Source organism: Petaurus breviceps, unplaced genomic scaffold, assembly GCF_028583685.1.
Source record: "Petaurus breviceps papuanus isolate PSGF00001 unplaced genomic scaffold, PetGlider_PUasm1.0 90650, whole genome shotgun sequence".
NCBI lineage: Eukaryota > Metazoa > Chordata > Mammalia > Diprotodontia > Petauridae > Petaurus > Petaurus breviceps.
This window is the reverse complement of record NW_027187299.1, coordinates 6,876,893-6,894,716: the sequence shown is the minus strand read 5'-3', so window position 1 is coordinate 6,894,716 and position 17,824 is coordinate 6,876,893. Positions and strand designations below refer to the sequence as shown.

The 17,824-nt window shown below is 41.0% G+C and overlaps 1 protein-coding gene across 1 annotated transcript in view; it reads left to right on the top strand.

The window, feature by feature from the left end:
• Positions 1 to 234: 234 nt before the first annotated feature.
• ABCB10 (ATP binding cassette subfamily B member 10) overlaps positions 235 to 17,824 on the top strand; it is a 38,349-nt gene continuing 20,759 nt past the window's right edge. The window contains exons 1-3 of the mRNA XM_069064886.1: positions 235 to 696; positions 12,396 to 12,596; positions 16,756 to 16,958. Of these exons, the coding sequence (XP_068920987.1) occupies positions 252 to 696; positions 12,396 to 12,596; positions 16,756 to 16,958 (849 nt within the window). The 5' untranslated portion in view covers positions 235 to 251. The remainder of the gene's footprint in view (positions 697 to 12,395; positions 12,597 to 16,755; positions 16,959 to 17,824) is intronic.

The following is a 17,824-nucleotide window of genomic DNA, read 5'->3' as shown; positions in this document are numbered from 1 at the left end:
GAGGAGCCGCGCACCAGCCCCAGGCTCGGGAGCGCTTCAGTAGCCAGCCGCTTCCTCCGCCGCCCTCTCCCGGCCCGGCCTCTGAGCCTGCAGCCCGGCCCGGGGCTCCGGGGGCAGAGGTGGGGTGGGGGGACCGGCCCCTTCTCAAAAAAGCCAAAACTACGGAGTGGGCAGCGGGGACACTGGTGACACTCGCTGTATTCCCGGGGGTGGGGGGGCGGGTGTCCCCGGTCCGGGGAACTTCGGGCCCCATGGCGAGCTTCCCCGGCCGCGGCGGCGGTGGCGGCGTCTCTCCGCTGCTGCTGCTGCTGCTCCGGCGCGCGCGCGGCTGCTCCTCCCAGTGGGCTCTGGCCGCGGCCCGTTCCCCGCTGCCGGGGCACCCGCGCTGCTGCAGCGGCGGTCCCAGCGCCGCCTCCGGGCCGCCGCCGTCCCTGGGGCAGGCAGCGCGGCTCGCGCGGCTGCTGGGGCTCCGCGCCGGGCCCTCCGGCAGCCGCAGGTGCAGGACGACCGGCGCGGGAGACGGGTCGGCAGGGAGAGCCGCGGCTGCCCGGCTCGGGAGCGAGGGCTCAGCGACTGTCGCGGCGGGAAGTAGCAGCGGCGTCCGCGATGATTCCCCCCAGCACCCGCCGGCCATCGGCCGCTCCGAGGCCAAGAAGCTCCTGGGCTTGGCATATCCTGAGCGCTGGAGGTTAACAGGTAGGGCTTCCCCCGGCCCCCGCCCCGCGTCCCCGCCCTTGACATTGACTACTCCACCTGCCTCCGGGCACTCGGGTCTTAAGCCTAAGGCCGCCGGGGAGGCAGGGCCGTGCGGGCCCCGGCCATAGTGACCACTGGGTGACCGCTGCCGTGCTCAGAGCCCGTCATGACCACCCCTTCCCTCGCCTGCTCTGAGTTGTGCACAACTTTTTAATTTTTTTTTTTTTAATTAAGAGAAAGGGTAGATGAGGCAAGAAGGAGCTTGGGTTTTGGAGCCTGAAGACCTACCTGGTTTTGAATCCCAGCGCTGCTCCTTGGCCTCCCTGCATGTGCGTGGGCAAGTCACTTCCCGAATCTGAGCCTCAGTTTCTTCATCTGTTAGCGACAAAACTGTCCCTCTGTGGGGCAATGGAAGGAGTGTTGGATTTGGTGTAGAGGAAGTGGGCTAGGATTCTGACTGCTACTTAGTGCTTTTGTGACTAAAATATTCAACTTCTCTGGCCTTCACCCCTCGTCTTACAGATGAGGGGGTAGGTTGGTGGACCTCTTTTAGGATTCTTTCCCTTCTAAATCCGTTGTAGCCACCTCTGATTTTGTGTCTCCACACTGAGGGGGCAGATTCCTTATTATTATGGAATTTGGGGCTATTATGAAAATTATATATGAAAGTGGGGGCTTCACAAGCTTGTGGGGGCAAGAGAATACTTATCAGATTAGTTCGACTGATTTTTCTCTCCCAAACCATTCTATTCACAGTTCAACAAACATCCCCATATAGTCTGTAGAAGCAGGTCAAATAGAGCATCTGAATCTCCGTATGTGAACTAATTGCTTAGTTAGAAATTTAGTTGATCCTGTTTTTTTTAATTGATTTTTTTTCAGTCACTCAACAAGCATTTGCTAAGAACTCAATATGTGTAAGGCATCATACTAAGCTCTGGGCATACAGAGAAAGGCAAAAAACCGTACCTGCCCTCAAGAAGCTTATTTAATAATGAGGGAGACTACATGTACATAGTAAGATATAGAATAAGGAGAAGGCTTAATTGTGTGTGTGGGGGGGAGAGGGGCAGAGAAGAAATCCTGTAGAAGGTGATGGTTGATCTGAGTGTGGAAGTCAGTGAAGTCAAGAGGTAGAGGTGAGGAGGAAGACCTTTACAGGCATGGGGTAGCTGGTGGAAAGGCATGGATATGGGATATCCTCAAGTGTGAGGGAAGCATGTAGGTCATAGGTCTGGAAAGATAGGAAGGGGCTAGGTTTCAGAGAGCATGAAATGCCAAACAGAGGACTTTATATTTGATTCTGGAAGCAATAGGAACCAGTAGGGTTTGTTGAGCAGAGGAGCTAAGCAACATGGTCACCGGACCTGCCCTTTAGGAAAGTTTTTTAGGCAACTTTATGAAGGAGAAATTTTCTTTCCAGTGGGGAGAAATTTGAGGCAGCGAGACTAATTAGATGATGAAAGTTTGAACTAGGGTGATGGCTTTGTGAGTGGAGAGAAAGAGATGGATATAAGAGATGTTATAAAAGGAGAAACATTAAGACTTGCAAACATTATGTGAGGTAAGAGGGAAGAATCCAGGAGGATATTGAAGTCAGGCACCTTGGGAAAATGGGAGGATGGTGGTGATGAGGTGAGGCAGACAGGAGTGTTTGAGGCAGAGGGAGCAAATAGGATGCAGGATATGAGATAATATGTAGGACATGACCAGCCAGAAAATCGATCAAAAGAAGACTATGAATTGAAGTCCCCCAACGGTTGACTTACCTGTGTACTTTCACAAAGCACTGCCAATTAACTTGACAACTCTTCCCCTGCCCTTTCTTATTCTCTTGGCTTATATGTATGGACTATGTGGCGTCCTTAAACACGACTCCCCTTTTATTGCCTATCTGTGTGATAAAGGCACCTGTGGATTACCTGATTTTGGAAGGCATTCTCTAGCAGGAAACAAAAGCCTGCTTGGGTGGGTTATCCCAGTAAAATGCTTTAACTTGAAGACTGTTCAAGTGAGTTTCTTTCTGGACACTAGGATCTACCCATCTATTCTTCATCTGTTGCATTCTCCAGTAATAGGGAAGTTCAGAGGAAGGGAAGATTTGGGAGAAAGACATTAGTTATGTTTTGGACATGTTGCTTTGGATATGCCACATCCGGTTTGAAGTATAGGCAACTGGTAATACAGGACTGGTGCTTAGAAGAGAGAATAGGGCTGGAGCTATAGAACTTGGAATTATCTTCATAGAGATAGTAATTAAGACAATGGGAACTGGTTTGATCCCCAAGGGAGACAGAATATAGTGAAAGGAGAAGAGGACCCAGCTTTCAGATATTTATTGGTTAGCCTTAGCTATAGATATTCTCCTGTTGTTATATACATTTTACAGTATTTGCTCAAGGAAAATGTAGGAATCATGTAATTATTTTTTTTCTCAGGGTGAAAATAAAAACCTTCCAACTTTCTGATTATTCAATACTATTTCTGCCTACTGAATTCCCATAGCCTCACCTTGGATTGGATTGAAACTTTTTTTAGGACAATTAATATGTTTAGAATTGAGGATCTAGAAATGAAAAAGTTTTGAGAAACTGTGGCTAAATCTTGGAAGCATTGAAAACCACTGTAAATGGTTTTCCCTTCTCCAAATTTATGACTTCAGTCTAGGACCTTCCAAGGAAGAAACCCCCCTCACCTATACAGATCATTATCTCATCTGCAATTTATAATCTTATAGAGTTTGGTTTGGGGGAAAAATAAGTAATTTCTTTAAAAATCAATAATAAAATATGTATTCACAGCTTTCCAAAAAAAATCATAATTCATGTGGTTAAAAGGCAATTTTTGTGACTTAGTTTGTCACCAGTACTAACTAACAAGGCATGGTTTAGTAGAAAGGGGGTCAGCTCTGGATTCAAACTTAGGTTCACATTTTGGCTCTGCTACTTACTCCTTGTGTGATCATGGGCACTTTACTCATCTCTTTAGGGCTCATTTTTCTCATCTGTAAAATGAAGCTTGAGGGGTTGGATTAAATGACCTCTAAGGTCCCTTCTAGCTCTTAATTTAGGATTTGTATGATTATGCCAAGAGGTATAGTGGATAGAGAGCTCCCTTAAACCAGGACTGCCCCTTCCACATATTGTCCACATGCATAAAGTCATTTAACTTATCTGTACTCTAGTCAATTCTGAAGGTTCAGAGAAAGTGCTGACCTGCATTGGTATAAGAAAATTCCTCGTCCTGGAATTCCCTAAGAGTGAAATCACAAGTCTAATATGCCATCCCTATTCCTAGGAAATAGTGCTAATTTTTTTTAAGCAATTGGGGTTAAGTAACTTACTCAAGGTTACAGGGCCAGTTATTTCTGGGTGTGGTGCTGAGTATCTGAGCCCAGATTTGATCCCAGGTCATCCCGATTCAGGGGCCAGTGCTCTTACTCACTGAGCCACCTGGTCGCCCCTAAATAATGCTAATTTTAAGGATGTCAGTTAAAGCTTAAAAGGCACCTTTTTAAAAAATTATTTTAAGGGTTTTAGAGACTCCAAAAGACTGCCAGTTTGGTTGAGAATCTTGAAGAGACAGAAGAGTATGGAAGACTATATCTTCAAACTTGGTGGTTTAATAAGTATTTGTTCAGTCATTTCAGTTGTGCCTGACTGTTCTGTGACCCCATTTGGGGTTTTCTTGGCAGAGATACTGGAGTGGTTTGCCATTTCCTTCAGCTCATCTGACAGATGAGGAAATTGAAGCAAACAGGGTTTAAGTGACTTGCCCAGGGTCACACAGCTCGGAATTGTCTGAGGTCAGATTTGAACTCAGGAAAATGCATCTTCCTGACTCCAGACCTGGTACTCTATCCATTGTGAATCTATGCCAATATGTTTATGTAGCATTTTGAAGTTTATCTAGCTTCTTCCTCACAACCATCCTGGGACATAGGAAGTATAAATAGTAACCCATTTTGAAGATGAGACAGCAAACTCAGATAGGTTAGTTCTGAAATGGACCCCAGAGATCATCTAATTCAAATCCCTTATTCTATAGATGAGGGAAAAGAGACATCTTTTCAAGACAAGTTTCAAACTTAGGTCCTCAGACTTAAAATCCATTGTTTTCACTGTACTTATTATTGGTCTTTTTTTCCATAACCAGTAACTATTTGGAAGGTAAATGCTCAAGGGCAGTCACTTTTGTCACCTTAAGTTGTCATTTTAAGTTGATTTCTTAGGCAGCATCAATCAGTAAACATTTATTAAGAGGCTACCATGTGCTAGGCACTGTGCTGAGCATTAGGGATACAAAAAGGGGCAGACAGCTCCTGCCCTCCAGGAGCTCACAGTCTAATGGAATATTGGACAGAATTCTAGCCTTGAAGCTTCCCTTGGATACCTGCTATCTGTGTGGTCATGGACAAGTTATTTAACTTCTCTGGGCTTCAGTTTCCTCATCTCTAAAATGAGGGGGTTGTCCTAGTTGACCTCTGAGGTCTCTGCTGATTCTAAACTTGTGTTCCTGTGACTTCTAGACACTGAACAGTTCTGAGATTTAATAGTTTTAGATGCCTCGCCTAAAGGTATTTTTGAATAGTTTCCACACTGGGAGCACCCTATACTGGGAGTTCCCTACTCTGATTAAAACATAAGTCTGGACTGTGGGTTCTTAACCACAGTTAAGCTAACCACAGTTTTGGCTTATGGACCCTTTTGACAAGCTGGTGTTTGTTCCCTGCATAAATACTAAATTTCACTTAGTGATTAGTGAAAAGGAAGGTGTAAATATTTTCCCCATCCACATTCTTGGAACCCTTGAATTCTAGACAATGACTCCTTAGGGGAGGTTAAGAACCCCAGGCCTAGACAAATAGCACAAAAAGTATTTTACTAGGATTTTAGAAGTCTTAGTAGCTTTCTCAGTCTTCTTTTCCTCATCTTAAATAAGGAACAGTAATACTTGCCTTGCCTATAGTGTTATGACACTCAAATATATTTGGAAGCACATTGTCAAGTATAAAGTGCTAGACAAACATAAGACATTATCTTTGCTCTTATTATTGATTTAGATAATTTTAAAATAAAAAATTTAGGTTTAATAAGGGACACTCAGGAAAATTATATTGATTTTTTTTTTTTAGTAACCTAGGGGCAAAATGATTTTTTTTCTTTCCTCCTTTTTAAAAGAAAATTTTAACTCTTCTTCTACCAGGTCATCATGCTAACCCTGATTTGCCTTTCCTCTCCCAAGTATTTTTACTCATTCATGCTGATACTTTGAGAAAATAAAGCTAATGACAATCTTAAAATAAAATATACCTCCTTTTCCTGTAAAAGGGGTTGATATCTTGATATGTGTATTTGAAGACTTGTGTTCCTCAAATTGCGGTCAGAGTGTTAGGGCAGGGAATTTAGATATTTTCCATAGAGAATGTGATTGGTTTTTTATCGTAAGTAAATATTGGAAACTAAGGGGCTGTCCTGTTGAGGAATGGTAAAATAAATTGTGGTATATGAATTTAAGAAAATGTCATTGTGCCAATAAGAAATGATAAAATGGATGGTTTCAGAGGAAACTGGGAAGGCTTTTGTGAGCTGGCACATAGAAAAGTGAGGGAAAATTTTGAAAAACTTTAGAACTGATCAAATAAATGATAAATTGCAAGTCCAAAAGAATAAAAATGGATCATGCCTTTCATCTTCTGACAGTTATGCATTGAAAATGCAGAAAGAAGGGAAGGCTAGGTGGTACAGTGAATAGAGCACCTGCCCTGGAGTCAGGAGGACCTGAGTTCAAATTCAGCTTCAGACTGGGCAAGTCACTTAACCCTGCCTTCTCCCCTTCAAAAAAAAAAAAAGCAAAAAAACCCAAACAAAACAAAAAACAAATGCAGAAAGAGATATACAAGGCTAATTTGGGGATTTATTTTGCTGGATTATGTACTTACATATTTGAGGTTTTTAAATTTTGCTTAAATTTAGTTGGAGATAATTAAAAGAACAGATTAACAAAATAAAGAATATTCCTATTTTAAAGAACATGTACAGCAACAAATACAAAGTAAACAAAACACTTTTTTAAAAAAGCTATAAGTCTTATGTCACAGCCTTATTAGGACAAATTTCTGTAAAGTCATAATGGTTTATTGGATTATGGAACAGGTTCACACTGATTAAGATTTTGGCAATGTGGATCTTGGCAATGTGGATCCATAATGAAGTAGGGTTTGTAAGTCATAAATCTTTTTTTCCTTTTTGGAGAGGGGAAGGTAGGGCAATTGGGGTGGACTTGCCCAAGATCACACAGAAGAGTGATAAGTGTCTGAGGTCACATTTGAACTCAGGTCCTCCTGACTCCAGGGCAGGTGCTCTATTCACTGTGCCACCTAGCCACCCCTGAATCATTTTTTAAAGTTATTTACTAGAAAACTACCATCTTTAAAAGACTGAGTTATGTAATGGTTAATTCCATACAACCTATTAAAGGCTGGAGTTAAAAAGTAGTTGTGTTATTTTGTTATTGTTGTTTTTACAATTATGCCTGTGAAACTTCAGTCTAAAACATATACACATACCGAAAAAACAAGGTACTGATAAAATTCTTTTTTAAAACATAAACCTTAAATTAGAATAGTGACACTTTCTTCTTTTTTGTCTTTTCCTCAGTGTCAAATGTTTCAAATCAGCTAAAATGTCTGCAAAAATTGAACCTCAAACAAACTTGTATAAGATAAATTATTTATTTATATCTTTTTAAATGAGTCTATTATGTGAAAAGCTTATAGATATGTGCCAAAAATAGCTTTTAGAATTGATAGTAATTCTCCTTTTAAGGAATACCTGGTGGGTGTCTTGTAGCTTTACCCTCTACCACTGCTCCACTTTTTCCTTTTAGCATAAGAATTTACAGCAAGTTTCTTCTTGTGGTTAGTTAGAAGTTGCTCTGTAACTTTTTTCCTTGATAGCTCTTTATCTCATCAACCAAAAGGTAGCTTGAGGTTTTAGATACTTGCTGCCTGGCTCTAGGGTGGGACAAATGGGATAAAGAAGAACTATGTTCTTGCTATCTTAACTGATAGGAGGGATCCCTAAATGCTTATCATTCAGCCACATTTAAAAAAAAAAAAGGAACTCTTAAACACTGTATAATTTGTATGAAAACATGCTATTTATTTTCCTGTCATGTTTGTACTCTATAAACAAGTTCAGATTCCCCCAGGCAATTCGCAATAAAACTAACAACCTTGTTTTAATTTAAGGCATCTTTTGAGGACTACAGAATACCTTTTAGGTTCCTGATAAAAAAAAGTTCTGTAGATTGATCTTGGGACTATTTTACCAACCTTATTTGCATTCTTTGACCACTTTTTTAGTTATTTTGTTTAAACGAATGAAGTTTTAGTAAAGTTCCAAGAACTTACTGATTGATCTCAGGAATATTGTATCAAGAAGGGAGGGAACAATACAGAGGAGTCAACAGAATCATCAAAAAAAGACCCTTCCTATTGCCAGTGCAGGGACCTTGTCTCTGAAATGAGCCAGAGACCCTCCACAGTTCCTATTAATGAACCATATCTTCATAACGTTTTCCTTTCCTTTTTGGCAAACAAGTTCTTTTTGTTGACTCTTTGGAATTCACGGTCTGGCAAAATATCAGGAAAACAAAGTAAAAGGAATTTTAACACACTTTAAGGATCAAAAGGATGATGACTACTTAAGGGTAAAAATTGCTAAGTTAAGATTAGGTAATATTGGGGACTTGTTGAGAATTTGTGAAATGCAGGAAGAAAAGGAGATTAATTTTAAGTATTGGTAGTTTATACTTCATGAAATGGGTAGAAGTAATGGAATTTTATGAGAGAAGGCTCAAATGATACTTGAGTTGTAAACTTCAGTGAGCCTGAGAGGCTTGAGCAAAGCAATTCATATTCATTTAATAAGTATTTATTAAATGCCTACTATATACCAAGTACCATACCAGGTACTAGGAATAAAAAGACAAAAGAGCAAAACCAGAGGAAATGGGTTAAGAGGATAAGTAGACTGAGTATAATGAAAGGTGTCTTGGCTTTAGGCAAGAGTTTTTAACCTGGTGTCGCATGAACTTAAAAATATATATATATTTTGATAATCCTTTCACTTCTCTGGGCCTCAGTTTCCTTACCTCTGAAAGGAAGTTATTTATAAGGTCCCTTCTACCTTACATCTTTGAACTTATGGAAAAGGAACCGAAATGTTTGATCTTTTTTTTTTTTTGCTTTGCATTTGCTTTTTACAAAAAGAGTCAAAATACAAGAAAATAAGCTAATATCAGACATTTAGTTAGAGAACTTTGAGACAGCAGAGTATAGTGGATGGCGTGCTGGATTTAGAGTCGGGAAGGTTCATTCAGATCCTTCCTTGGACACTGTTTAGATGTATGACCACGGACAAATCCGTTAGTCTTTATGAGCCTCAGATGGCCCTCTAATTCTTAATTACTGAATCATAAGTAGGTTGCAGATTTCTAATGTGAAGATGGAGGAAATCCCCATATTGGGAAAGTCACAGATTCATTACTGTGTTGAATTAGTAAAAAGACAGCTTCTAGGGTTTGTCCCAAGACACTTTACAGATCTAATTCACTTTCCTGCACCTTTATTTCATCTGTGTCACTAGTAATGTATAATTGTGTCTGACTGCAATCCTGAGGCAGTTGAGTCAAAAAAGTGATGGAGAGCTGGGCTTTTGAATCCTGTCTCTGACACTTAGCAGTGAGTAATGGGTAGATAAGTCACTTAATTTCTCTCATCCTCAGTTTTATCATCTTCAAAATGGAAATATATATTTACAGTATTTATCACACAAAATTATGATGATCAAATGAATAGTGTATAAAATACTTTATAGAACAGAAAACAATATACAGTGGCCAATTATGATGATGATAATTGTTATCCCAGATCCTTCAAAGAAACATTTAGGTGTTGTGATGTGATGTATTTAATAGTGCAACAAAGTATTCTAGAAAGTTTCAACAAGAAGAAGTGATCCTCAGTTAATCAGAATACTCCTTTCCCCCCCCACCCCCCCCCCCCCCGGCACATTTGTTAATTCAGTTTAACATTTAACCAACTTCTTCTATGGATCAAAGAAAGACCTGCTTTTTGTTTTAACACCAGGTACTGTTCAGCTCAGAACACTGAGTTAGAGTCCCTATCATCTGTGTTTCTAGCCTGGCTTCAATTATCATTATTAACTTGGGGTTTGGAGACAGTACTCCAAGCTTTGGAACAAGGCTTGAAATGAATTTCTTGTCTAGCTCTACAACATTCACTGGGCCATGATTATGATCACTGAGTACCTAGGCTCCTATACTCTTTGATTCAGAGTTTCACATCTTGTAACTTCTCATTTAGGTGTAGTGAAGAACTATGCCTGAGGGCACAGGATCAGGACCCAATCCCTTTGATACATCTGGAGTTCAAGGCAGTGGTCCAGGTTTCTCCAGAGTTGTTTTTTGGTGTTTGTTTTTTTTGACACCTCTACTAAATAACCATTTGGTACTGATTTAGCCATGTAACTCATATTCAAGCTTACAGGAGGTTGGGAATAACTATTGCTTACAAAATGTTTGGGAATCCTATATGAAAGTCCTTAAAGGAGCTCTGTGTCAGAATTGGAATCTAGCCATTGAGACAGTACTCTGTAGTTAGGTGTTCTCCCTCTTGGCTCACCTAGATTTTTTCTTCCGGTAATGTTATCTCCTCGTTGTACTGTTTATATTATGATAAGCAGCTGTGTGCTTATTTGTGATTCTAAATATATAGGATGTCTTGAAAGTCTTAATGTAGTTTTATACTTACTAAAGCTTTTGGGACACTTGAATCTGTGTTCATGGTGTTCCTTCACCTCAAAGATATCATCTATTCATTATGGCTATTAAAACCTTCCTCCATGTAAGATATTGTGCATTGCATTTTGGGTGTTTGGCTACAAAAAGACATGCTTCCGTCTTTTGAGGAACCCAGACACATGATTTCATTGGTATAGGGGATTCTTCACTGATGAAGATCAGTAATGTATAATTTGTGGCATTAGAGACTTTCCTTGGTCCCTGATTGCTTAAGTGACTTGCCCATGGTCCCACAAACTAGTTTATAAAGAAGCAGGAATGCAATCCATGCCTTGTGGTCTCCCAGGCCAGCCCTCTATTTCCTATGCCATGCTGTCTCTTAGATCAGGTGGTCCTTTATCACAAGTGAAGCGAATATTAGGGGCTGTTTTCCCCCATTTATTAAATCTCATCTGCTTCATCAAAGCTTTCCACTATATTGGTTTCCATGGGCCATTAAGATTTACTCAAGGGGTGACTAGGTGGCACAGTGAGTAGAGCACCGGCCCTGGAGTCAGGAGGACTTGAGTTCAAATCCAGCCTCAGACGCTTAATACAAAAACTAGCTGTGTGACCTTGGGCAAGTCACTTAATCCCAATTGCCCTCCAAAAAGCCAAAAAAAAAAAAAACCCTCAAGTTTACTACTTATCACTTTGGCATTTTCCCTCATAAAATCTCACAGTTTCTTTCTCTGCTCAGTAAAGTGTGCTACAATACTTGCTAAATTGAGCCTCTTCATTCTGTTTCTCAGGTTGCCTCTAACTTGAGCTTAGGAACTTTTCCTCATTAGGCATGATCATCCACTAAAATAAAGTAGGCTCCTTAAATAAAGTTACAATTACAAACTTTTCCTAGTTTCCTTCAATCAACAATCAATAGACATTTATCAAATGTCTGTTGTATATGTCTGGTACTGTGCTAGATGTCTGGTACTGGGCTTCAAATACAAAGAATGAAGAATCTCTACATCTGGTTTGTCTGTATAACAGAGTACAAGGCTTGGGGGGAGAAGAGGTTTATATCCAGTGAGGTTGGAAAAATATGTTGGGACCAGGTTGTAAAGAGCTTGGAAAGATAAGAAGGAATTTTGATTTACTTTATTTTTGAAACCACTGGAATTGAGTAGAGGAGTCAGGTGGTCTGATTTGTACTTAAGGAAAATTCCTTTGGCGATGGTGTGGAGGATAAGCTGAGGTGAGAAGAACAATTAGGAGGCTGTTGTAATAAACTGGGAGAAGATGCTGAGGCCCTGAAATAATGGACATAGCTGTGTGAGTGAAGAGAAGTTGGATGAGAGATGCTGTGGAAGGGGAAATGGCAAGATTTGGCAACTTTCTTGGATGTGTGGGGTGAGAGGGGGGAGCGCTTTCAGCTGAGTGATGAGGTTGAAAACCATATTGCAAAGGGTTTGAGGAGTAAGAGTGGAAGAAGTAGATGAAAGCAGAGAGTATCGTATATCCCCCGATTGATGGGGATAGTCTACAGTTCTTGGCTACTATGAAAAAAAAAGAGCAGCTGTAAAGTACTTTTGTTTTAGCTTCATTTGTCACCATTTCCTAATGTAGAGAATGTTCATATTAGGAAGCCCATCTAGGAAATGAGCCGGTGGAGGGGAGGAGAGGGCAAATAAGAGGGATTTGACAGCTTTGCTCACCTGAATGCTCTAGCTCTGTGCTGGGTAAAGAGCATCCATGAAGTAGATTTTCCACAGGTGTCTAATGGAGACTTTTTGAAAGGAGGCTCATCAACTTAAATTGTGAGCAGAAAAGTCAGTGTTCTTATTTTCTTTCTTGTTGAAGCTCTGATGGTTTTCTGTTTTTGCTCTTTTTAGCTGCAGTCGGATTTCTGACTGTGTCCAGCATCGTTACCATGTCGGTTCCCTTCTTCCTGGGAAAGGTTATCGATGTCACTTATACAAACCCTACTGGGGACTATGTAAACAACCTGACCCACCTCTGCGTTCTTCTTAGTGGAGTGTTTTTGTGTGGTGCTGCTGCTAACTGGGTTCGTGTCTACCTCATGCAGACTTCAGGTAAAAAGAACCATCCACCATCCCCAAGAAGTATTTCTCTCTAATATTGTAGACTTTATCTTGGCCTTCACATTTGGCTTAGTGGAAGGAGCATTGGATTCCTGGTCAGACCCAGAGACAAAAGACTTGGGTTTGAATCCAGATCTTTCACTTATCACCTGTGTGACCTTGGCCAAATCACTGGACTTGAGCATTGTTTCCTTCTGACTGTAAAATGGGGGTAGTCAGAATTGTGCTACCTGCCTCACTAAGCTGTTGTGAAGACCATTTTAATTCAGTAAGCATTTATTATATGCTTACTTCGCGAAGCATTATGCTAGACACTGAGCATACAAAGACAAAATAGAAACTATTTTCTGCCCTCAAAGAGGGAAGGAATGGTAACAACTAGGGGGAGAAGAAAAGGCCTACATTCTCAAATGAGATCATGTAAATAAAGAACTCTATAAACGGTAAAGCCAATATAAATGTTAGCCATTACTGCTATTGCTTTTACAAGTCATGACTTTCTAATCAGTGTTTCCTGGGATTTTGAACATGAAGCACATTAGGGTTAAACCACAGCCTTTGTTTATTTCGTTTTATTGACTAATGTTTACTTTTTTTTATATGAACATAATTTCCTTGTCTCTCTAATCCTGCTCCATCCCAAATACACATAGCCTTCTGTTGTGGGGGGGGTTTTTTTGCTTTTTGGGGGGGAGGAGGGCAGTTGGGGTTAAGTGACTTACTCAACGTCACATGGCTAGTTTAAGTGTTTGAGGCCAGATTTGAACTCAGGTCCTCCTAACTCCAGGGCCGGTGCTCTATTCACTGCGCCACTTAACCGCCCCTGTTTTTTAAACATTTTTTTGAAAATTCCTATTTTAAGAAGCACAAATAGTATGAGCATTTCCATATATAGAGTGAAACAGAAAAAGAAGACCCTACATGAAACTGTGGATCTTTATTATATGCAGCTTGCTTTTCTTTTTTAAAGTATATAACAAATTCAGCCTGTAGCTTTCAAAGCTGTCCTGCTTGTTTGTTTCCTACCGTTTTTCCTTCTACACTTTTGTACATTAAAAAAAGCTTCAGTGATCTCCTTCCCTTCCTTCCCCTTCCTTTTTTCTCCTTCTTTCTTATTCTCCCTTTTTGTATTTGTATTCCCAGCACCTCCCACAATGCCTAGCACATATTAGGCACTTAATAAATTAGAGAGCCACCGATCACAAAAGAGATATGATCCCATATTCCCTAGGGATTTCATTCTGGCATCTGTGTGAAAGTTGGATTGGAGAGAAGAGGAAAAGGAAAACAGACTAATTTGCAGGTTATAGAGGTCCAGCAGAATGATGATAAGGGCTTGGACGATGATCATGGCCATGTGAATGGAGGCTAGAATTAACAGAATTTTACAAATATTTGTCTGAAGGAGAGGGAAGAGTCAAAGATGAGTCCAAGGTTATGAGCTTGGGTGACTGACCAGAGAATGGTGCTACCCTCCAGATTATTAGGGGGGAAGGTGTGACCTTAGGAGAGGAAGGTGATGAGTTCACTTTTGGCCATGTTAAATTTGAGATGCTGGGTGGGATATCTAGGTAGTGATGCTCATCAGGCATCCTGCCCTCTTAAGAACTTGGAGTTTACATTCTAGGAGGGGGTAACACTACAATATAGATAGCCATAATACCTATTATTGCATGATATATACTTTCATTACAAAACAATGGGCAGTTTTAGGGCAAAGCTGTTGACAAGTTTGGTTGTGAAACAGCTTCTTGGACAAGTTAGCATTTGAATTGGGCTTTCCGGGAATTTCTTGAGGTTAAATATACTCAAGTTCTTTTAACTGGGCAGTGCATGGAAACAGTTTTGATTTTCCTCATCATCCTAATTGGCAAGGTGGGGTGGGGGACCCTCATGATATATTCCAGCTTGTCCATGTTTCTTCTAAAGTAGGGGACCTAGACCTGAATCAAACGCCAGAGGTGATCTGACCGGGGCTGACTGCAATGGGACAGACAATCATTCAGGATTGTAGATTTCTTTTGAAAAGCTTCACTCAGATCACCACTCCCTGCTTCCCCCTCCCCCCCAACCTGGATCTTCCCCATTATTTCCCCTTTTCTTTCAGTGATATTATCCTTTTCCCTATCACCCAGGCTCAGAACCCTTGGTCATCTTGGATTCTGCCTTTTCCTTTGCCTCTCTCATCTAATCAATCATCAAGACCTATGGATTCATCAATTTTAGCAACATTTATTAAGTTATGACTGTGTCCAGGATACCATATTGGGTACTGAGAAAGGTAAAAAGATTAAAACATTATTCCTGCCCTTATGGAACCTGCAGTCTTTTTTATTTTAAATTTATTTATTTATTATTAGTTTACAACATTCCATTCCACAATCCCTTGAGATCCAGATTTTCTCCCTCTTCCCCCTACCCCCCTATATCAGCAATGCAATATTCACAATGCCTATGGCAATTACAGATATGCTGATGTAGTTATCAATCACAAAATATATCAGGCTTTCTATATGGGGGATAAAGAGAGAACATTTATTAAAATACCAAAAGACTGAGTCCCAAAACCAGAAAGTCAAAGCCATCAGAGTAGATAAAGTAGAAAGCACCCACAATTCTCAAGCCTTTAAAACAGAACAGGCTGCCTCAGGCAAAAGTCCTCCTCTCCCCACTCACAGCAACCACCCAGCTTCCAGGAAGCGTGCTCCCAGCAGCTCCGGCCCCTGGCAGTCCTCAGCAGGAGTCCTTAGCAGAAATTCTGGCTGGCTCAAAAAAGGGGTTTGTGCCTCCACCTCCACCTGGGGACTACCGCTACCACTGCCGCTGCCTCTGCCACTGATGCCACCACCTCCAGTCACTGCAGGAACTCTAGCTTGGCTTCCGCTTCCTCTTGCTCCACCCCTTCCTGCTACATCAGCAAGTCCAATGGGGCATGGAAGATCTTTAAATCCCATAACCCTTACACCCCCATGGTGGCATGCAACCAAATATAGGTTCTAGAAATACCTTCTCATTAAACATTACTCAAATTGTAAAGAATATATAACCAATGGAGTGAACAATGAGAAAGAAAGAATAAAACAAAACACAAGAGAGATTAAGTAGTTTGCTTCAGTCTGCATTCAGATTCTGTAGTTCTTTTCTCTGGATGTGGATATCACTTTCCATCATAAGTCTTTTGGAGTTATCTTAGAAACTTGCATTGCTCAGAGGAGCCCAGTCTATCAAAGTTAGTTGTCACAGATATGACGTATCTGTAATTGTATACAAAGTTCTCCTGGTTTCGCTCTCCTCACTCAGCTTCAACTTATATACATCTCTCCACATTATTATGAAGTCTGTCTGCTCCTCGTTTCTTATAGCACAATAGTATTCCATTGCATTCATAAACCACAACTTGTTCAGCCATTCCCCAGTTGATGGGCATCCCCTTGGTTTCCAATTCTTTGCCACCACGAAAAGAGCTGCTATCAATATTTTTGCACATATGGATCGGAACCTGTAGTCTTACTGGGGTTGTGACACATAGATGAATTGGCATCCTTCTGGTCAGGAAGGTCTCTCCTCTGTTCACAATTCTCCAGCTATTCTATTAATGCTTATTGTATAAAACTCAAGCTCAGTGGGCCTAGCATTTCAGGCACTCCACAAGGTGCTTCTTGGAGTTTCCAGGGTTGTTCCTTCTTTCCCTTCCTGTAGGTTCCTAACTGGATTACTTTCTGACCCCAAGCCCAAGGAAACTCTTTCCTTCCTCTGCCTTTGCCCAGCTTGTTCCCTGAGTCTAAGTTCCTTCCCAGACCTTTACTCTTTGAATTCCCCGAAAGCCCAATTCAAATGCTAACTCATCCAGGGGTAGTTGGGGCTAAGTGACAGCGCAAGGTCACACAGCTAGTATGTTTCAAGTGTCTAAGACCGGATTTGAACTAAGGTCCTCCTGACTCCAGGGTCGGTTCTCTATTCTCTTCCACACCTAGTTGCCCTGGGATATTCTTCTACCAAATGAACTAGTAAAACTTGTTCTCCCAGATTCTGTCTTAGCAAGTTGGATACCACAATGAATTTAGGCTCAATTGCTTGTGGGTTGTTGGACATTTTAGTAGGAGAATGATAGTTATACCTGACATGCTTTTGTTGCCTTTTTTTTTTACAGGCCAGCGAATTGTGAATAGATTGAGAGGGAATTTGTTCTCCTCTCTTCTAAAGCAAGAGGTTGCGTTTTTCGACAAGACCCGGACAGGAGAATTGATTAACCGCCTGTCCTCAGACACAGCGCTTCTGGGGCGCTCAATAACAGAAAATCTTTCTGATGGGCTGAGGGCTGGAGCTCAGGCCTCATTTGGAATTGGAATGATGGTATGTTTTCTGGAATCACATGTTGTAAGTTCAGGGCCAGGACTTCTATGGGGCAAGAGGTTTCACTGAGCTCTTTCTGATGAATCTTGGAAGTTGTACTTAACCCAGAGTTCTGATTTAAGACTCTCTACACAGAGAAACTGTAGTGATGAGTGCTAACAATTCAGAAAGAGATGAGTAGAACCAAGTTATCATCAGACTGCCACTAGATATTTTCTTCAATCTTTAGGTCTTCCTTTCTCAAGGAGTTCTAACACTGAATTCTTCTGAAAATGTAGCTCTCCCTTTTTCAAAAGACTAGGACCTAGGCATATGCCCTGCACCCTACATTTCTCAGTACTCTGCACTCAGGATTTAAGGATAATAAAGGGAAGGAACACACCATGCAGTGGTGAGTGTCAGTTTAATTTCATTGGGAGAGAAAAGCCCTGGAACATTCCATTTCTGTTTTCCAGTGTGATGACAATTTTCCCTTTTCTTCCTCCCCCCCCATAGGAAAAAAAAATTTGGTAGCATACTGTCTGTCCATATAACTCTCTAACTCCAGTACAATTTCATATAAATGATTATTTAAGTACCTTTTGTGGTCAGGCACTGTGTGAAGCCCCTGGGAATACAAAGATCACCCAAGACCGTTTGTTAGCCTTTGCTCTTAAAGAACTTAGGATCCTGCTGGGAAAATAAGGTGTGGACAAATAATTACAAAATAATAGGAATTAGACTAGCCTAGTGAAAAGGGAGGTCCAATGAAAGTGCAAGATTAGAGCAGTTATGTTGTAAAGAAAACATTTCGTACTTTGTATATTTTTTTCCCTCTTACAGGATATAGCACTCAGTAACACTACTTTCTTTCATCTTTTTTTCCT